General features: G+C 35.5%; 3 protein-coding genes across 3 annotated transcripts in view; all 3 read left to right on the top strand.

The window, feature by feature from the left end:
• The window catches only part of LOC115233325 (chondroitin sulfate synthase 1-like), a 17,865-nt gene extending 15,150 nt beyond the window's left edge, over window positions 1–2,715 (top strand). Inside the window, exon 2 of the mRNA XM_029803666.1 lies at window positions 368–2,715. Coding sequence (XP_029659526.1) covers window positions 368–1,365 — 998 coding nt within the window. The 3' untranslated portion in view covers window positions 1,366–2,715. The remainder of the gene's footprint in view (window positions 1–367) is intronic.
• Window positions 2,716–4,019: 1,304 nt separating this feature from the next.
• On the top strand, window positions 4,020–7,442 carry LOC115233307 (lysozyme-like). Its single transcript, XM_029803634.1, has 2 exons — window positions 4,020–5,092; window positions 5,221–7,442. The coding sequence occupies exon 1, from the start codon at window positions 4,538–4,540 to the stop codon at window positions 5,018–5,020; it is 483 nt and encodes a 160-aa protein (XP_029659494.1). The 5' UTR covers window positions 4,020–4,537; the 3' UTR covers window positions 5,021–5,092; window positions 5,221–7,442.
• Window positions 7,443–20,763: 13,321 nt separating this feature from the next.
• On the top strand, window positions 20,764–22,343 carry LOC115233323 (pro-resilin-like; the record flags this gene model as incomplete). The annotated part of the gene is made up of 1 exon (XM_029803665.1): window positions 20,764–22,343. A coding segment is annotated over one exon (420 nt), but the record flags the coding sequence as incomplete, so codon positions are not given.
• Window positions 22,344–22,889: the final 546 nt, after the last annotated feature.

Here is a 22,889-nt window from a genome sequence, read left to right as displayed (position 1 = left end):
TTATTCAAAATATATTCTGAATCCTAATAAATTTAATACTTCAATCAAGAATATTAAACTATATAATTGAAAGAAATACATTAAATTTTTCTGATCTAATAAATTTTCTTACATTAAATTAATCATATCTGACTTTTCTTCGATAAAATTTTATAATATTCTTCAAAAGAAAATATTTACTTTTTTTGAGTACATGATAATGAGTATTTCTAAAATTTGTGACAAGTCTATTTTAAGACTATTATTAAGAAAATATTCTTTGTTAAAGATAACTGTTACTTAAAAGAAGTAAAGTAAACTGAATAATCATTTTACTTAGCAATAGAATAATATTTTTCTGTGTGCATATTTACCCATATTAAAATAGTGTTTAAGTACTTATCGAATCAACAAGTGTATGTTTTTGCAGGATTAGAGATACGCGAGACAGTAAATGGCGTCGAGATCCAGTCTCGTCAGAAATCAGATGACAAACCTATTCACAGTTTATTTCATGGTGGTTTTCTAAATCTCAATTTCAACTCAGAGGAAGAAGATTCAGTACGAGGCAAGATCATCAACTTTATCATACCTCTATCAGGCCGCTACGAAATCTTTCAAAGGTTTCTTCAGAATTACGAAGATATCTGTTTGACCAGCGATGAGAAGACGTCTCTGCTCGTCGTGCTCTACCAGCACAAAAGTGAAAATTCTTTCAACAAAACAATAGATCTGATCGAGCAGCTTAAGTACAAATATCGCACTGCCAGCATAGAGGTTCTACCAATTTCTGGGGACTTTTCCAGAGCCAGAGCCTTAGATTTGGGTGCATCAAAACTACAGGCCGATGATCTGATGTTGTTCATCGACGTGGACATCGTGTTCACGAGTTCGGCTTTGAACAGGATACGGCTGAATACTCTACCAGGCCAGAGAATGTACTTTCCAATTGTTTTCAGCCAATATGATCCTAAGGTTGTCTACGGCGATGCCGGGAAACAGGACAAGTTTACTATAAACGAGATCTCCGGACACTGGAGGCAATACGGTTTCGGGATCGTCTCTCTGTATAAGAGAGATTATCGTGCCCTGGGCGGTCTGGATCTCTCGATTCAGGGATGGGGTAAGGAGGACGTGGAATTCTTTGAAAAGGCGGTAAAATCGGACCTCGACGTCTTCAGAGCGGCGGACAGGCATTTGGTGCACGTGTATCACGAAATAGAATGTAGCCGGGAGCTTTCTAGCCTCCAGTTGTCCATGTGCATTGGATCCAAGACTGACACATATGCCGGAGTCGAGACTTTGGCTAGTATGATTTACGCTGATCCGAACATATTGCGCTTTGCCAAAGAGAGGAGACAAAAGAGGACCAATCCTGCTGGTTAATCGACGAATGTGTGAAACAAAAGTGATAAATGAAAATCTGTGAAATGGGCTGTCGAAAATGATATTGTTCTGAAAAACAGTTTAATTTTCCTAGAAATTATAAGGGATCCGTGAATAATATACACCCCATCAAGATAAAAATTATTTTTCTTGTTACGCTTTGTGGCTTTAATCATGGGGTATATTATAATGTGTCGATGAATGGATTATCGGACGCTCTGAACCTCGGTGCCAGAATATTTCATCATTATTTAAGCGTTGTAAATAGAGAGTGCGAGATGAACAAATAAAAATTAATACAATCTAATGTTTCACTGTATGGCAAAATGTATATAATGTATCAAAGCTTTGATTGAGAACACATTTTTCAAGGTTTTGATTGTGAAACAAAGATATTACGCGCAATGATCTTCGGAAAGAATAGATCTGGAAGAGTCAATGAAAATCACCAAAGTCACTGTAGACATGTTAGTAGATTTTTATGTGTGCAAAAACAGTTTTCTCATTTTCGTTGTTAGTTTATGTAACATGATATTATTCTTACCGTCAAGTGATCTTTTTTATCGAGAAGCTGAGAATAAATCGATATCGTATACTTTTATAGTTGCAATTGCCAATACTTTTATAGGAATCAAACGTAATCACACACACACACATTTTACAAAATCATCAGCTTAGAAAGTAAGTTTAAATATTATAAATAAATGTGATATTATCGTGCCTTTTACAATTTTTTTTTTTCGTAAATTTATGTATTATTAATCTGTAAATGCAGATACTTTGAATTGTCAATGTGCTGTATTTTATATATTCACAGGTAAAAGACTCTGCAATAGTCAGAATATAATACTCATGCTTTACTGAACAAAATTCTTATGTTAAGTAATAACATCATTAATATTCATGTCACTCTTCCAAAATAAAATATTATATATAAATACGTAATTGACGATATTTTTTTACATGATATTAATTTCAAACGAAAATTCAATTATTTAATTTGTTTATATGAATATAATGAGATACAGATATCAATGAATTTTACTTTAAATAAATTAAGAGTAATTAAATATTTAATGTATGATGAATTAAATATTTAAGGCTCTCTTAACGTGCATAAATGTAAAGTTCGAGAAGAAATACTGAGAGATTTGCTAGTATGTTATCAGAATATTGACTATGACGGACTGCTGAAGTTGCATCTTTTTTGCGTTCTCCATTTTTTCTTGTAACAGTATAAATATCATGAAAACATCTAATACGTAGTTAATATTCTAGATATTCTAGTTAATATTCCATGAATAAATTTTGTGGTCTTTTATCTTTTCAAAAATAAAATATATAAAAGAAGTGTGCATGTTTACTCTTATTAAATTGCTGTTTATTTCAAAACGTTTGTCTAAAAATGTCTAGAGATTATAATTTTCGAGGAACTTTGTAATCAAAAGGAGGTCAAACTTTACTTAGAAAACTTTGCAAAAAAACAAAGTTAGAAAAGAATTCATCTCGTTTTAGCTTGACACAAAGAAACGATAACTTATCGAGCTTTCGAGTAGTGCTTGAAAAAAAAAGAAGAAAAACAAATAGCTGGTAATACGGTACATAGTGATAATTTGTAATATACGATTCGTTTGACAATAGAGATAGTAACGAAATATCACTTCTCGGTAAAATGATGCAACTTTTCCTCATGTGGTACGTTGCACTATGAGAATTGAAAACGACATGGCAGCTTGGAACGCAGTTACAAATCGTCAACTGTTATTATAACTGTCTATGAATTGTTATAAATGTCTTATCGCGCAGATTGTATTGTAAATGATGACTTATGAAAATTTCGCAAATGGCGTTTAAAGAAACAGAAGATGAATAATAAGCAGTTAGAATCGCAATAGATAATATGATAAGTTATAATACATGACTTGTGGAAAAGAAAGGTGCGATTTTTTTTGTATTGCAAATATCGAGAATTTTGACATTGTGATTTAGGATATGTGAGAATATAAAATAATAATTCTTATATACATTACACATAGTGTTCATATATCACAATGCGCGATTAAAACAGTATTAAATAATGCACATCTGATAATTCATCGAGTAATGAATATAATTATAATAATTATACTGATGCAATGACGACTGAAAATGTTTTTTCAAAGGCTCTCTAAGAATTGATAAAAAATGGTTTTTCTCTTTCAATTAATAATATTGATGTAAAAAATTATTTTTCCTGAAAAATTTAATTAAGATGCAATGTAACACAAATCGAGATGTTTGCTTTATATATAGTTTTTATAACTCATATCTTTGTAATTTTCTATTTTTTTTTTGTTATTATTATTATTATAGATTCCCGAGAAATCCACGTATGGAAAATTTCGGTGAAATTTTCGAGAGAAGAGATCGATAGCACATCTTCAATGTTTATGTCTCGTGTTAAGATTGTCTTTAAACAAAAATGCTAATAATGACCGCGTTGACGAGAACATCGTTTTTATCATGTAGCTATATAAAGATCTTCGGGCACAGAATTCATAGAATCTTCGGGAAAGACAGAGGCTCCGGTTTTTATTACGGCGTAGATAATAACGTATCGCTCAAGCTCAAGGCCGCCTGCAATCGTTCGCGGTAGACGGCGCATTTATAAGACAAATTTCCGCGCGAATTCTCAGTGCGGTCGTCAGTTCAGTACTTTGTGCTGCGTTATATTCATCAAAACACGAGAGGTCATCAACTTCGAACGAAGAAACGCGAAATTATTCAGAAAAGTCGTTCGGCGAGTAATTAAAAGCATTCCAAATAGCCAGTCGCATTTAATTGTACGATATTATTGGTATCATATGTAAATTCACGACAAACAAATTACAATTCAGGAATTATTAAAGTGTTGCATCAGATCAGCGGACAGCTGATCGAAAAACATCTTTATCTTGCTGCGTAATATTTTTCGGAGCGAAAACTCTTCTCTGCCTAGAGAATCGCGGAATATTAAGTTTCAGTTTCTAAATTTGTCAAAAAATACTGACAAAGAATAAAATCAAACAGCAAAGGATTTTAACTCATTCCAATAAATTCGAACAATTGTTCAATCAGTGATCCGAGAAGTCTAAAAAGCGCCGTTTGTACTAATTGCTTCGACGCAGCCTTGGCTGCAAATAATCGTTGAAGGATGAGAGAATTGTGGGTGATCATGTTCATCCTGACGGTCGTAGCTATCCGCTCGCCGGTGGAGGGGAAGATATTCACAGAATGTGAGGTCGTAAAGGAGCTGGAGCGAGCTAAAATCAGTAAGAGCTTCATCAGCAATTGGGTCTGCCTGATGCGAAGCGAAAGTGGCCTGAATTCGATGCTAATGACTGGTCCAAAGACAGCATCGAGCTATTCCTTCGGTATCCTCCAGATCAACAGCGCTAAGTGGTGCACGAGAGGACGTAAAGGTGGCATCTGTAACAAGCGGTGCGAGGACTTTCTCAATGACGATATAAAAGACGACATCGCATGCGGAAAAAAGATTTTCGATCAAGAAGGATTTAAAGCATGGGAAGGATGGACGAAAAAGTGCAAAAATAAGCCGCTTCCCAGTATCGCACACTGCAAACGAAGAAGAAGGATGGTGGCTCCAGTCGAAGTAATTGACCCTGCAATTGTATGATACCGCAAGAATTCGTTTGATACACTCATTGCCGATACATCAAGCTCAATTTTACAACTCGGGAATTTTACTGTATCCTTCGCTAAAATTATAATTTGTTTAATCTTTTACAGAATTTAGCTAAAGTTTTGTGTGTGAATGATTTCATGAGATTTTAATATTATTTTCCATTAACTGATCTCTCATTTTGATCTCACCAGTAATGGCACATTTTCTCATGCAATGCATTAAACGAACAAAGTATTCTGGCACGCTTTATAAATATGAATCTAATCCGATTGAATCTGTGCCAGTTATGATGTAAAAGTTCACGTGGTCGTCTTAAGCTCACTCTTGCATGCGATTTGGCAAGCGGCGACACAAGAAATACGAAATAGTTTCGAAATAGTTTCTGGTTACTAGAATTACAAAAACATACGTGACGAGACTTTGTCGATGTCTTCCTGATTTCGTCTTTTTTTACTCATGCTGCGTGTACGATATTTCGAAGAATCGTCTCGTAAATCCGCGCGTCGTAAAAGAGGGCAAACATTATAAAACAGAAACTATAATGTCTCTATGAAGAAAGAAACAGGCCTCTAAAAATCTCTCTACAGAAAAAAATATTAAAAGCAGCAAGTAATTTTGTAGCCATACAAATAATTTATAGTTGAATAATGTCAATGTTAGATCAAATCTTAAATGCAACGCAACACAAAGTGTCTAAAAAATATTGTAAAGACAATTAAAAGAAAAAGCATCCTGATTTTTAGATATTTTTAGGATACTTTGTGTAAATATCTTTTATATATTTTTATTTTTCTGTTATTTGAGATTCTATTTAATAAATTTTGTGTAATGTCTTATAATATTTAACTTGTATTAATAACATTCATAATATTTAATTAATATTATATAAAGTCAGTTATATTTTAATGTATAACAAAATAAGTGACAGTTATTAATTGATTATTCATTGTTTTGTAAGCTATTACGAAAGATAAATTGCATTTAATTTTTTTATGCATATAAATATTTCGGAGGCTTTAGAATTTTTTAAAAATATCTTGATGCAAAGTATTTTAAGTCAAATCAATCGTTAAAAATTAAATTCAAAGAATTAAATTAATGCTTAATATTTTCAAAAAAGCCGTTTGTTACATAAATTTGTCCCATGAATACAATTGAGCAAATATAAAAAATGAGTCTGATAAGTCTGATATCAACTTCGTACGACAGAAGTCTCAAGCGATTAATCAATCCAACAATTGTATCAATAAACGAATTCTACGAATACAATCGGAATATCGTCATAACACAACTGCTTATAGATTTGCATCAAGGAGAGAAGCGATATTAATCTTCAAGGCTAAGAGATATGAAGATCGACGAATAATTATTATGTTTACGTAATGCGTGTCGCGTGTTTCTTTAATTGATGTTCTCTTCCGAATTTAATATCAAGGTCTTTGGCAGATTTCAATTTCTCGGCTAATCGTGTAGAATCGATATTACATGTCCGTGATATTTTAGTTTATACCAATCTGTGCAAAGTAAATTCAATACTTTATACAAATAATTTCAACAATTGATAATTTTGATAAAATCATGATATAAATAATAATTCTAGTAAAAAAAGTACATTTAATAAAATATATCGTGTCTTAAAACATTTGACGAGAAAAATTACGATTAACATCAAAAGAGAATAAATTTTCTTTAGCCGGAATCTCTCTCCGCGGTTTCTCTTTCTGCCTTGAAAATCGATTGAATCAACTGCCTAGATTCGTACTTATGATGCATAGGAAACGCGAGATAGCGAGCACGTGATTAATTACATAACGGAGCGTTTGCTCCAAGTGAAAAATTCCAAGCTGATATCTATCACCTTAAACGCTTCGCAGAATTTCAATGATAGAAACGCGTCGATTTGTATCATTTTTTTTTTTTTTATTGCGACGAGAATTTTTCAAAGACTTTCTTTCGCAATAATCGTATCGATACTTTCTCGTCGCAGTTTCCGATGCGCCATTTTTCCAATTACACCCGATAAAATTTCAATCGGAATAAATTTACGAGAGTCAAGCAAAGTCTACCTCTCCAGGCCAGATCGCTGGCAGTTCGCTAACGGAACATTGTACTTGGCTGGCTTGAGCGATGCGAGGATGCACGTAAGCGCACTTTATCGTAGCCCCCGGCTGGAGTGCATGCACCTTTCACTAGCGGAAGTGAACACAGCTAAGAGGCAGACGCGTGAGAGCGACCCAGGTCATCACTCGTTCGTTACGGACGATCGCTTCGTACGAGCCAAGGCATCGCGAAACGTACGTTTGAATTGTCGATGTATCGCTAATTGACGAGCGATTATCAACTGATTCATCGCCGATTCTCATCAAATCTTTTGTAACTTGTTCTAATGAAATGATGCAAGAGTAATCTCTCTCATTGTATAGTATATCATGATTTTATTCTAATTTCCTTATTTAATTTAACCATATACTGAGAGATTTGTTTCCTCCTTTTAGCAACAATCGATGAAATTAGCCATTATCATTTTATTGGCAATAGCTATCGTAGCTATTGATGATAGTCATCTCTCCTTCGCTGAAAAATATTCATCAGCGATGCGATTGAGGAAGGTGCTCGCGCGCTTTTCGGATAAACGCAGAATCTCTGATGGTATCATCGCGTAGCAATTAATCATGTCGTGTCAGCTGAATGTGCGAAATAAACGAATAACGTGCAAAGACGCGTTTGCGCTTTCTCAGCGACTTATGATTGCGCAATTGCGCGAAGATGGATGTATATACGCACACTACTATAATGAGTCTCTCGGCGGTTTCGATGATGTTCGATCGATGTGTCCCGTCTTTGCGAAAGAAAGGCAGTTAATAGCGAGAAAAAAACCATCGCCGATTTATACAGGGGAATAAAATTATACGGGAAGTAAATCTATAAGCTCTTATCCGAAGCTAAGTCGCGCGTAACGTCGCCACGCAACCTTCCCCTCCCCCTCTTCCCCTCCCCTTCTCCCTTCTCTTGCTATCGGATAAACGCAGAATCTCTGATGGTATCATCGCGTAGCAATTAATCATGTCGTGTCAGCTGAATGTGCGAAATAAACGAATAACGTGCAAAGACGCGTTTGCGCTTTCTCAGCGACTTATGATTGCGCAATTGCGCGAAGATGGATGTATATACGCACACTACTATAATGAGTCTCTCGGCGGTTTCGATGATGTTCGATCGATGTGTCCCGTCTTTGCGAAAGAAAGGCAGTTAATAGCGAGAAAAAAACCATCGCCGATTTATACAGGGGAATAAAATTATACGGGAAGTAAATCTATAAGCTCTTATCCGAAGCTAAGTCGCGCGTAACGTCGCCACGCAACCTTCCCCTCCCCCTCTTCCCCTCCCCCTCTCCCTTCTCTTGCTATTATCTCCGACTTTCTTTCGATACTGACCGTTTATTAATGATCACTAACGATCCTTGCCATCTTTTACATCACTTTGCGGATATAAAATTTTGATTAGATCGTCCAATAATTTCAATTAGTTCAAATTCCGCGATGCTGTAAACACACGAGGATGGCGATAATAATGCCGTAATAATCGAAGAATTAAATATGATAGAAGTGATGAATCTATCTCTCAGAAAGATGATTGCAACAAATTCAATTTTCTTTATGTTAAGAGCAATTCTTCGAGTTCTGAAACATGATAATTAGAGCATTTCAATCATTAGAATTTGAGACCGTTTGACTTTTTCTATATCCAAGTTTACATGTTTGTAGCATTCAAAAATTACTCAGTTTGGGTCTATTTTTATTTTTAATTTAACTTTAAAATTTTTTATTTTTTATTTTAACTTTATTTTCAAAGAATCTTGAAAAGCAAGAAGCGACATTGATTTCGCAAAAAAATTCCGTAATTGAGCTGCGATAGAACTCGTGCAAGTGTAAGAACCGGCAACTTGAAATCGTGCAACTCGACACGTGACACGTTTACAACGACCGAGTTTGTATGATGAAGATAACCGAAACGGTGAAAGGTTTAATCCATCATATATTTGAGAAACAATGATATTCAAAGATGGAAATTAAGCACCATCTATTCGCCTAATGCTCTTATCTGCGGCCAGCATCAGCACAGACTCATGATTATCCGGCATTCGGATATCTAGACAAGAATCTCCACGTGATACGTGTGTGTGGGTACGTGTACGAACATTGAGATCCACGGAGAACTTAGACCCGCTAGGATATGATCTCTTTCTCCCGGAGGTAAAGCTACGTTTACACCGCTTGTCTTAATAGCTATAGCCACGTTTGCGTTGCAGCTAAATAATGCATCAGTTGGATAACGGCAAACTACAGAGTCGATAATATGCAGAACAATGCGGATCTCTCGCGAGTAAATCATCTTGTTCAATTAAGTCAAATCTACGCTTACAATCTTGCAAATGCGATATTTAGATGTCGAATGGAAGTCTTGCAAATAGGCAATTTTTTCAGGTATATCGCGATTAAGTATATATATGTGCAACAGTAATGTGTAATTAAATTTTTTATATAATGAAACTATAAAGTTAATTACAAAATAATATTTTTACTTATGATTATCAAAAAATCGAATTACAGTATTTTTTGATCAATTGGTGATGTACGATAGTTTTATACTTATTATTATTTAAATGCCAAATGTAAAGCTTGCAAATAAGCGATTTTTTTTAAGTGTATTGACGTTTCTCAAAAACAATAATATGACAGATATTATTTTACAGATAAATCTTTATATTGCCATTATCACATAATGTTTTTATTCAATTTAGGTAAAAATGTAAATTTCAAATAAAATTTAAGTATATATGCAACAGTAATGTATAATTAAACTTTTCATATAATAAAACTATAAAGTTAATTACAAAATAATATTTTTACTTATGATTATCAAATCACAGTATTTTTCGATCAATTGATGATATACGAGCGTTTTATACTCATCCGATGCAAATGCTGGCTGCTTGAAACGTTAATTCAGCTACAACGCGAAAAGGAGGAAGTAGCGAATTGATCGTCCGACACTGCAGAACGAGAGAATCGTCGATCGCAAGCGTCTCGGTGAAACTCGAACGTGGCTCGAACGACCTCTGCAAGGGTCGCTGTGCCTTCCATCGTGGAAAGCGAGATCCGATAAATTGTGCGATCGCACTTAGGTGCAGGCCGGAATCGTTCGCCAGATGATTCGAGACAGACGGAAAGAAATCACGAGCGCAAGAATCACGCAAGTGGAACTAAAGAGTATCTCTAACGAAGTCTCTCCTTGATAAGAAAAACTAGACACGCAACAAATTCGTCGCGGCTGAGCAACGTGATTCTCATCTCGCATAGCGCATATTCAATCGAAACTATCTAATATCGTTTGATCAAAGATCAAGGTGATATCTCATCAAACGTATGTCGAAAATATGTGTGTCAAAAATTTTGGCCATAGAGACTTTGGAAAAACCAGGCGCGATCGTCCTCTCTCGCGGGGGATTAGTTTAGAAATACACAAGACGACACAACGTTATTACGCTATCAAGCAATTGCTCAATCGTTGAGTAAACGCGCATCTAGAATCTACAAGTTGACGTAACGAAAATCACCGGTCAGCTGATTCGATTTCACGTCGTTAAACGACGATTACGGAAAATCTCACAAGACATCCTGTTTCTACATATATGCCTGTCGCATGAATAAAAATCTGTAAAATCCCTGATGCTATCTTCCGTAGCTGTCTTTTTCTGTAGAAAATCAAAAATATCATGGTACAAACAAATCAATTACTAGAAAAGGTTGATAAATCTTACATAAACGATAGAAATGTAAAGACAATAAAAGCAACTACATATAACATTCAACATAGCAAGTCGAAAGAACGATTAAGTAATTAGAACTTTTATATTTAAAAAATGTATTTTCTTTCTCTTTCTTTTTTTTTCTCACGTAAAATAAAATTTCACCGTAAATCAACATCTCTATGTTTCATAATACAAGATTAAGGTATAATGATCGATTACGATATCCGGTATACAGCTTGCTCATCAAGTAAGACCCACGCTTATTACTATTACGACGACGATATAAGCAAACCGGAAGCGTTTCACCGCTTTTCATATACCACAGTGATAATTACTCTAATTATCTAAGAAAGATATTTACGACGCTCTTCTAAAACATTTATCCTGACTGTAATATCACCGAGCTGAGCATCCGCGATCGTTTGTATCTTGCCTGGCTTGCAAATGAACGATTCATCGCTCGCGTTGAATACTCGAAGCGCGCATTACGTTGCTATTTTGGATAGAATCTCTATGTTACGACGGAAAGATTCCCACATCACGTTGATTATTACTTCTTAAGGACGTTAATCGCGCGCACTTTCTCCGACATTAGAAGACAAGTTAAAAAGAATAAAAATTGTTTCATCATCTAAAGAGCTATAATCGATAGCTCTTTTTTTTTTATTCAGATGGAATAAATTCTAAATTTAAATTGAATTTGATATTTTTCTATAGACATTAGAATTCAAATAAATTTTGATAAATTCAATTTATAGAGATCTGGAAATTTGAATTTTAAAGTTTCAAGCATCATTATAATAAAAATTTCATCAATGATACATCAACTCTATCTCTCTTCAAATTTATAAAAAAATCATTAGTCAATATAGCTTAAGTATAATATTTGAATGTTAACTGTTTCAAAGTTTGATTTGAATCTCTATCCCTATACGTATTTATAAGACGAGCGACGAATGTAAATCACGACACAATTTTAACAGTCTATTTCGGAAATGAATAGCAAATAAGGTCACGTCGGCACAAACTGGTCCGTTGGAATTCAAGAAGTTTCACTGAATATTTATTAGTCCCAACAAGACACGATGTTCGCGATTAAGTTGTGTCGCTATTTTTCTTATTCACGCTTATTTTCATGATTAATGTCTCTTATGTCACGCAGCCAATTCGGAGAGTTTCTATTGAGAATCGACTACCGTATACATAAATCTTTTCGCGCGATAACTGCCTCTTTACATGTCTAAGACGAGAAAATACCAAAGTCTTATTATAATTTCAGTACATTTTATAAGCAATGTTATATGTTAAACAAATTATGTATAAAAAATATAAAAAATTTCTGAGTAAAACATATAGTTTTTAAATTCAGTCTTCATCGTAGATGATGCGTATGTTGACATCAAAGAGATGTTTTTCCGCGCATGTTAAAAAAAGAAAAAAACGTAAGAACATGGTACGCATAATAAAGTGTCCATTGCGCATGTAGTTTTGTAACATGGCGTTGGACATTGTAATTCCTGCAATCTGGATTATCGTTACACGGAGAGGGAGCATCCTCGCTTGTGTAAGAGAGTCCAGTTAAACGCAGACCTGCTCCGTTTCCCGTGAGCAATTTTGCGTAATCATAGTGAGTACCTGCTGACTCGAACGCCGCTAACGACCGCTGCATTCTAACAAACGGGGTCTTGCCACAGATTCGTATTATCTCCGAGAAAGAGTATTATTCTGCAGAGAAATACGTCTGGAGAAAATAAATTGTAAAACTGTAGGAAATCTGAAAACAAAAAGTTAAGTAATGATATAATGAAATATAATAAGAGAGAAAAAACGTAATACCGCGACACCATTTAATATTGGCAGCAATTTACAATAGTTGGACAATAAAATTATAGTAATAATCATATGTGATTAATATCAAGAATCGTGCAAAACCATAATACAAAGCTATATTTATATATAAAATATTTTTTATTTATATAAAATATTTTTCAAAGGTTACTTTTTCTACATAGAAATATTTTTTTCTCTCTTATTCATAGTACCTTTATTTAATATCCATACAAATACAAATTTGCGAAAGTCACAAAGGTCTCAAAAATCGAAAAAGAAAAAACACCACAAGGTAATGCAATAAAGATCATTTATGTCGGAAGCATCATCGTTTACGTAAAATACGGCGTAAAATTACGTCAGAGTAATTCGAAGCGGAAGATAGTTAATTTTATTAGCGACGCTAATTGTCGGAAAAAGAAGAAAGAGATGGCCAGGAAATCCGCGAGCATCTCGCGGCTGTTGAACCGAATCACGGAGAAAGGTGGATTATTCAACGTGGAGCTCGCGCGCGTGCACAAATATTTGCCCAGCGCAAACACATTCGCGTCAGAACGTTAATGCGACAAGTGTCGCGGATGCCTTTTGATAGAATAGTTTACGCGTCGTATAATAGTTTCGACTACGTAAATATTCGCCACTCGAAACAGGGATCATCGCGATGAGACAGGTGTAACTGTAGAGACGCGTCATCTCGTCTCGCGATTATAATCCAATCCATTAGCGTTTATTGCGGATGATTCACGCTAATACCGCGACGAGCTATTATTTATTCGAGCTTTGTGCAAGTGTGGATTTATTTTTCCTTTCACCTTTCACTGCGAACCCCAACCTTTCGCCTTGTGGGAATGCGCGATGGGATTTCGACGCTCGTCCGTTTGTATATCGCTCCTTCGGTCGAAATATATATCCTGTGCGTTAGAAATTAGAATATTCAAATACGGAGTTTACATTGGCTTGAACGGCGGATTATATAAAATTGTGTCAGAGATGGGAAAAGATTGTCGTGACTCTCCCGACGATGCCCATTAATCTTGTAAACATCGGGTCTCGCGTGTAGACGAGATTGCGCTTTCTAAAGCGTTACTACGTAGTTACTTTTGTCCAGGGGCTACTCGTGTCTCTTGATCACCGACTAAAACTTATAATAGAGAATCCTCGAATTCTCTTACACATGTTTTTAATTATACGATAACACGTGCAAAATTTATTTCTAACAGTAATACGTGTGAGACATAATATCACACAAACTTACTTTCCCGTATTCTAATTTCTTTCAGAGACAAAATTTATATTCGCAACTCTCATTCGACATACATACATAAGTCAGTCCTATACACTACCATTTTTTATTAATATGACACAAAAGATTATAACTTTCGCTTTTTTGGTGCACAAGTGAATTTTGTACCTGCGTTCCCGGCGAAATTCTCCTTGATGTAAAAAGTTGTGAAAGTTTGAACTGTAACCTACCGGCGATGGTCGGACGTTATTTATACTTATAGTTATAAGATAATATAATCGCGATGGAGGAGCGACTAATCAAGCCTTTGCGGTGCAGTTAATTAGTCAATCGAGTACGCTCGAGAGGGAAAGGAAGTGCGTAACCCGGTAACGATTACGGGAGACATGATATAACATTTTTATTGACTGACAGGAAAAGATTATGGAAGAATTTTTTTTAAGACGAGATCGTAATATATTGAGTGTGTTATAAAAAAAAAAGATAAAAAATATTAATTTAGCACTAAAATGTATTGTAATTGTGAGTAATGTTGAAAAGGAAAATCTCAAAATGTGCGCATCGAATGATAAGAAACACTAATATCGTCCACTGCGATCATAAATATCTTCTTTAATTTCGATGTACATTAACACAACCAGAATCCCATAAATACAAAAAATTTCGATGTTACATACAGCGAGAAATGGAAACGCGACTATTGTGCTGAAGGCACAGATTTGAAAAATGTAAACTCATCGAAAGGTGAAACAACTTTTTAATTCTCGGATACAACACTTTCAATCGCGCAGAGATTCGCAGAGCTCGAAATATCCTTCAACTGACGACGCTGGCGAAACTAAAGGTAAAAAATTGCCGCCGGTAACAGCAAAGCCGAATCGATCGTCGCGAGAGGAAGTTTGGCGAAGAAGAAAATGACAAGACGTCGAGAGAGAGAAGAGGACCGGCGCGAGAGAAGCTCGGATGGCTGAGCGAAAGTTAAGTCGCCTTAGCTCGACACGGTTGAGATCCCCCCTTATTCCGCGCGACCCTGCAACATTAATATCCGCGAAACTCGAATGCAGCGCACACATCGGGACGTCACTTGGAGGCTCCGGAATGCTACTCGAATCGTCACCGACGCGATCGCGGTCGCCGAGCGTACGTCTACGATTGAGGAAGCCGAAACCGCAAATTGTGGTCGCGACAAGGATCGTGGATGAGAGACTTTGCGCTTTCAAAGTCCTCGATGTATGCAGATCGATGAATCGCTCATTATTTTTAAGAGATTGCATGGAAATAAATTATAGATGGGAGTGAACACTGGAAGAGAAATGGAGCAATATAAAAGATTTAAGTTTATTAATAGCACATACCCGAATGAAAGGGAGTAAATTTAATTTTTAGTATAAAAGTTCCATTATGCTTTCCCTTTTTATATTTGATAAATCTTATATTTTTTTTATATTTAAAAACAAAATTTAAAGTTATCAAAAAATTTCTCTTTTGACATCAAATACAAATATTTAGCTTTCAATATATCAATATATTGCATACTGATATCGATTCTTTTTCTTTAAATGTTTTTCACTACTCGTAATATCGATCAAATCCATCAGAAGTGTTTCAAGATAATAATTACACATTAACTTTACATAAAAGTAATTAATGTCTTTAAATATACAAATGCGCGCACATACATTTACATACATTACATTTCATTTGCTGATCGGAATTACAAGAGATAATGTAAAGTAAATCAAGATAGACGAGTGTAATGTGAGAAGTATAAAATCATCCTGTAATTTTATGGAAGTAACAAGATAAGCAATGAGAGCGAGAGAGAGAGAGAGAGAGAGAGAGGGGAAAAGAGAGACTGTTGTAAATTCACGACTCCTACTAAATCATCGTGAAAATTTCGAACAGAGATTTACTGGTGAAGGAAAAAGCACGGTCGAACATATGCATAAACTCAAAATAGCAATTGTATTGTGACGTATTCATCATCCGCATTCTTTGCGCCATCATTTTTTTTGCTTCCTCATAGAGAAAGCTTTGTTTTCGTGACAACATTCTTTTTCGAGTTTTTTTATGCCAGTTTTTTGTGTTTAGAATGTTCCAAAACGTCGAAAAATCATATTCTTAAAAATTGAATGTATGTATGTATGTATGTATGTATGTGCGCAATGTTTGTACAATTTCTAACTTCCGCAATTTTTGAGATATCGGGTTTAATTTTTTTACATGGATAGAATATTACTAAAGGATGGTTGGTATTGAATTTGGTAAGGATTGGTGAAAAAGTTCATTTTTTATAAAATTTTGAATTTTTTGAAAAATGTCTGCACACGTTGTAACTTCCGCAAATTCTTAGATATCGGATTAAATTTTTTTACATAGATAGAGTATTATTAAAAAATGGTTGGTATTAAATTTGATGAGGATCGGTGAAAGAATCCATTTTTTATAAAATTTTGAATTTTTTGAGAAATGTCTGTGCACGTCTTTCGCAAATTTTGCAAATTTTCGCAAATTTTGAGATATCTTCCTCTATGAGGAAGCCAAAATTAAAAAACCCGCTTGCTTTAAGGAGCTTAAGTTTTATAAGCGAAATAAAATGATGAGGAAGTAATGTGCAAGTTTCTAATTTGCACAATTTTCAGCTTGTTTTTACCTCTGCATAAAAATACAGTACTCATATCGATGAAATGATGATGTTTTTCATTTTATTTCCACGATTTGCGCATTTGTTTGCTTTCTCTTCATCAAAGTTGAAATTTGCATTAATTATAAATAAATTGTTCTGGGATAAAAATCATCCTGTGTGTCACGTATACACGTATTTTCCGTATATGCCATCGCGGTAGCACGAGCCTACATTCTCTCCGGATTTCATAGTTGTCACTGATGCCGATGACTTAAAACCACTTCTCCTGAACATCGAAGCATTCTCGTATCTTGTCATTACCGGCGTCCGAACGATGCCTGTCGGCAACGACATGTTGACAAAAGTGACTTGAGTGACGGATATTAATTGCTATAATTAAAATATACATGAAAAATACCAGTAAATAACAGAAAGCGGAGATATTATCTATCAAAATATTGTCTTCGAGAAATATAATTCATGAAATCATTTGAGAATTTAAATATAGCTTCATATCATTATCGCTCTCCGATATAAAATAAAATTCGATAAAATTTATACCTGCTTCTTATGTGATCATACGTGTAAAAAATTTAAAGATATCTATTGCTAGAGTATTTTATGGCATTTCAAGCACACCGATTCAAGATCTAAAGTGGTATTCGATTATTATATTTGACCAATTTAAATATACTAAGGCTATAGATTGTGCTTGGATAAAAGTTTCTATTTATCACAGTTTTGATATTTCTAAATAAAGATAAAATAAAGATAACGTTAAAACATAGCTTAATAAAAAACCTCTCTCCAGCGAGAATCAAATAACAAAAACCGCATATATCATCCCAGATCAGCGATTGCAGATGTTTGCGTAACCGAATGTAACGCTGCTGACGCAACAGGGGCACAGCCATCCGTAAGACCGCGATTCGTGAAAAAAATTCCCTAACGTGCTAACGTGCCGTTTACACGGGGGACCGCGTACAAAGTAGGTCCACAGCTGCACTACTGACATCGGACGGCAAGGACACGTGAAAGTAATCGTTAAAAAACGCTCTCGCATATTGCTGGCCGATCTTTAACTATCGGGACGAGTACAAATCGTGAAAGAAAGGGAAAGAAAAAAAAAGGGGAAAGGAATTAAGCGAATCGAACTCGAGAAACGAGGAGAAGAAAGCGGAGGAGGAAGAACGGCGGACCAGATATAGGGGGTCGTAACGCGCGTAAAGAAGTAGGTCGAGAGTTCACAGGCCGGATAATTAAATTCCTCGCCGAAGAAAGCGTTTTCCCTCTCGTTTAGCGAGTACGAGCCGGACACGTCGACTGCGTTGTCAGATCGACGGTCTCGTAATGAACTTCCTCCTCTAGGCACCTTCAAATCTCCCATCGTGTCGTGAACAAATCACTGACTTCTCTCTCTTAATTATGTTTTTGACATCGATTATTATTTGAGGAGAAGATGTATATTGAGAGCAGTTTCTTTACTATCGGATAATCGTACTTTACAACGTCAATCGCGAAATAAATAATGACTAGAATTACAAATATAAATTATAAATGAAAGAATTAATTCCAGCTGATATTTTTTTACTTTCTATCTCTATATATTAATCGCCAAATGTGTAACTTTTATAAGCCACGTATAAATAATAACAAAAAATAAAAAAACTAGAATAATAAAATCTAAGATTATTGTCGTTTAAAGTCGCCTGGAAAATTTTTGATGCAGCTTTAACTATTGGGCAAATATTAATGCATTTTATAATAAAATACTTTAATGCAGCAACGCTATGTGTATTGATGCGTGCAAGATATGATCACCTCGAAGTCGATGATTACATCGATTCGAATGCACGGAAGCTTTAGCACGCGGATGATACAATGCTGACAAAACATGTACTTTTCTTCCTGATGACTCTCATTCTATCAAGAGTTCGTGACTCTCAGATGATTGTGCTCTCCATCGCTCGCTTACGCGCGACCTTTATAAATTTCCGAAGGTAAATGATTTATCCTCGTCGGTACCGCAACTTTGTCTCAATATCTCGCGTCACTATTCCAGAATATATTATCGTAAAATATTGCAGCTTGTCTCCATCTTCATTAATTTCTGTCCCTAACTATTGCCTGTATGTTGAAATAGCATGCATATATTTCGTATATAAGTGGACTCGTAAGTGAAATCATACGTGAAACGATCACGCTGGTGGAAACCAATTTTCAAATTCACGTGCGCGTCAAATGTCAATTAGGCGACCGGAGATATTTTTCGATGAGTAAATTAGTCGTTAATTCATAAATTTACTATGTGCTAGTTATCCTTGCCTGAAATATTCGTTGAAATGTATTCGTGTCTGACGCAATGTCAGTAAAATACATTGAGTTGCAATAACCGAGACCGTTGAAGTCATCCCTTTATTAAGAAAAAATGTATTAAGATGCAAAAAGGTGATGACGTAAAACATAAACATTTAAAAAATCGATTCTATTCTTATTTTCCATGATACATGTAGATTATTATGAGACTTATGCAATGCTACGGATGCCTCCGCTCAGAGAAATGCTAAAAATCGCTGGATCGATAGATCCTCTCCTTTCCTCTTCTAATAAATACGTCACGAATTGAATCGAGAGTGATTACTGGCCGCATGACTTCAAGCACTCTCGAAATTACTCTGCCAACTTTCTTTCAAGTGACCTATTCGATGTATAAAAATTAGCCTGTTGTTATTCTGCCGTTCTTCAAGTAATCGGTATTACGAGATTGAAAAGAGATTGAATAGATGATAAACACTTTAGTTTCTTATAATTTAATTAAAATGTTTATGCATGCATTCAATTTTTTAATATAACAAATCATAATTTCTTTAAGATTAATTATAATTAATTAATTATAATTAATTTACCCCTATTCTTCTATTCTTCTAATACAATAGTTTATAATAATTTCTAAATATATTTCTGTAATATATTTTATATATTTATTCTGTATTTATTTTACTTATTTATAGTAATTCATAATATTTCAGAAAGAGAGGGAAAGAAAAAGAGAAAGAGAGACAAGGAGAGAGAAAAATATATTCATTTAATAAATAACGTAATATATTTTAGATTGCTTTTAACCACAATAATATTAATTATAATTAACAATTAATCTTAAATATAAAAAATTTGAATAAATTATAATGTCTTCTTCTAATTGTTATTAAATAAAGTTAACAATACAAAAAACAATAATAGGTTACTGATTCTAGGTTGTAGAAAAGATCACACTGCAGTGTAAAATAAAAAATATCTTACGGCGTAGAATGATCAACGGAAATATTTAATGAAAAAATAATTCGACGCACATCCGGCGTTACACATTGCACAAGAAAATTTGTTACGTGAAATGTACCTTTTTATAGTTTAGCTTCTGTTACGTAATATATTCTCATAGCTTAACTAAATAAATATGAATTTATATTCATGAACTGAAAAGACATTAGCATATATAACATGATTGTATTTTCTAACGAAGAAAGAATATATTCATCAGGATGATTCATCAAGATAGAATTCTAAACGAAACGTTTTTAATAAGGAACGTTTCATATTGCTGTCGCGCAAAATTAATACGGCGGCGAAATACGGCACGCGCACAGTATTTTATTATAGCGGTTTGCAATATGTTACAACATAATGCTGTAACAACTGTAGTCGTCATATAGTTATGTTTATGTTGATCATGTCTTATTTTATATACTGTCGACAGAGAGAAGAGAATATTAATAGATAATGAATACTTTTCTCACCATAATGTATGCATATACATATATATTATATTTATATTGTATACATATATATTATATTGATAAAATTAATTTCTAATCAATTGTCTTATTATCAGCATTTATGGCTGTAATTACATAGAAAATAGAAATGTATAAAATTAATTTTTAGCAAATAACTGAAGCAAGAGACTTTTACATGTGCATTATAACGCAAATACAAGAATATTTGATAAAAAATAAAAAAATTAATAGATAAAAATAATTTTCAAATATAAATACAATATAATGTAGATCATTCGAATATAAAACAATTTCTATAAAATACGGCGTTTCTAATAAATTGACTTGTAACCACGACTTATGCGAACTTACTATAGAACAGTGCTAAGTGAAAAATACTGACAAATTATTTTCAATTATTTAATCATTTAATTGCTCTTCATAATGTAATGTGGCGGCGGCGGTGACTTTTCCTTCGGCGGCGGTGGCGGTGGCGGTGGCGGTGGCGGCTACACCCAGGTGTCCTTCGGTGGTCAGAGCAGCGAAGGTGCTTCCGTGAACGGTGCCCTGCTTGAGCAGATCAGCCAGATCCTCCTGAAGGAAGAGCTGCAGTCCCAACAGAGCGGCGGATTCGGACCTAGCTCCAGCTACAGTGCCCCGTCCGCGCAATACGGCGCTCCCCCGTCGACGCAATACGGCGTGCCCAGCTACCAGACCCGTGTCGTAGGCATTGATCTCGAAGGCATCAGGCAGGCCATCCAGGTTGCCCAATTCAATCAGGTCAGCCAAGGTTCCGGAGGTTATCCCAGCGGACCTAGCACCAGTTACGGAGCGCCCAGCAGACCGCCCAGTAGCTACGGTGCACCGTAAGGATCATCTTGGGTTGGATGATGAGAGAGAGCGAGAGAGAATGAGAGAATGATAGAGAGAAAGAAAGAGAGAGAGAGGATATGAGAGTTGATAATGGCACCGGCCGACAACAACGACTATTTTCCGAGATGCAGCTGAAACAAACACATAATATAAAAAGACTATAGAGAAAATCAGATATACTTGGAAAAAGGTCATAAATATCACCAGATTCTCTCACGAATGATACATTTCTCAGGCTCCTCAACTCGGCAGGTCGTCGATATCAGGATTAGAGTATCGGATTCGCCGCAGATGGAGATTCAAAGACAAACTGGATCGCCGAAACTGGCGTTACTCGCCCTCGCGGTTCCAGCGTCGTCGCGTCCCTCAACTAATGCCAGAAACTCATCTAGAAGACACGTTAGACGGAAACGTGTGCGAAGAAAAGCGCAGATGGCAATCCGCGTGATGGCACCTGGTTGAAGATCAAATAGTCGTCGCTTCAACAAGTCAGGGTCTCCCGGGATTCGCCGGGAAGAAACGCACCGTCTCCGAGCAGCATCTCTTCCGGGCCCCTGACTTGTCGGGAATCCAACGGTCGCCGCTTCGACGAGACAAGGGGTCCGCGGGCATGTGAATGTGGCCAGTTTTTTTTTCTTTTCTTTCGGGAAAGTCTCGGTCGCTTGAAATCTTGAGCGCAGTCGGCACGGTGCCGAAGTCTATCGTACCAAAATCGCATCAATCATCGCGATCATCGATGTCAGTTGCGCGAGGATCAGTGATATCGTAAGGAGGTAGGCGCAATCGCTGACACAGACACACTTCACACATTCCCGGCAATCGTCGGGACACTCATAGAACAAAGAAAGAGGAGAAGGAGGAGGCCGACATGCCGAAGACGTGATTGGCGCAATTAGCGCCTTGTAAATAAAATTCTACACATGATCGCTATATTGCGGCGTCCACTGCGTAATTCGCTTTGGCTCTTCTGGCTCAAAGATCGGTTCATCAATATGATACGATCAAAGACCTTGAGGATATCAAAAGCTGATAATAACTCAAGCGATAGATCCAGTTGAGAAGGTTCTTCGAACCGAAGGCTGAGAAAATCGTGGAAAAAAATATCCGAAGAGTATAAGGTCGATTTTGCGTAGAGTAACAGACCTCTATCTGTTCGTGATAAGATTCACCGAGGATGTTCACTGTAGCTCTTCCTTAACCACGCATCTTTTTGTACTTGTATAAAGGCTTTTTTTGTAGAAAAAAGAATAAAAAAAAGTACGTCGCCACCGTTGAAACACCCCCTTGTATTTCAATGGCTGTCCTCTATTTATCTTATCTTCCAGAGTAGATTGAGGAACATCATGAGTAATAGCAGCTTTTTTGTAGCCCATTCTTCCTTCTGTAACATCTTTAATTGCTGCAGCCATGCTCTTCTCAGACCAGCTCTACCTTTCAGTCTTCCTCTTATAATTTCGTGGCATTTTCACATTAAAAAAAAAAATAGAATGTTATATGTGAAAATTATAGAATGATATTTTGAAATATTTTTGTCCAATCAAAGAAAAAAAAATAGATATCCGGTTTTGCCCCAACACGAGGAAAATAACAAATATGGCGGTTGTACATTCCGGCGTACAAAGTGCCGATCAAAACTAATATAGATATACTCTCTAATATGTACAGAATGCAATTCCGCACTTACCGAAACAGATGCTCTATAC

This window comes from Formica exsecta, unplaced genomic scaffold, assembly GCF_003651465.1.
Source record: "Formica exsecta isolate Colony F162 unplaced genomic scaffold, ASM365146v1 scaffold170, whole genome shotgun sequence".
In the NCBI taxonomy this organism is placed as follows: domain Eukaryota; kingdom Metazoa; phylum Arthropoda; class Insecta; order Hymenoptera; family Formicidae; genus Formica; species Formica exsecta.
Note: the sequence above shows the minus strand (reverse complement) of the source record. Positions and strands in the feature narration are given on the sequence as shown.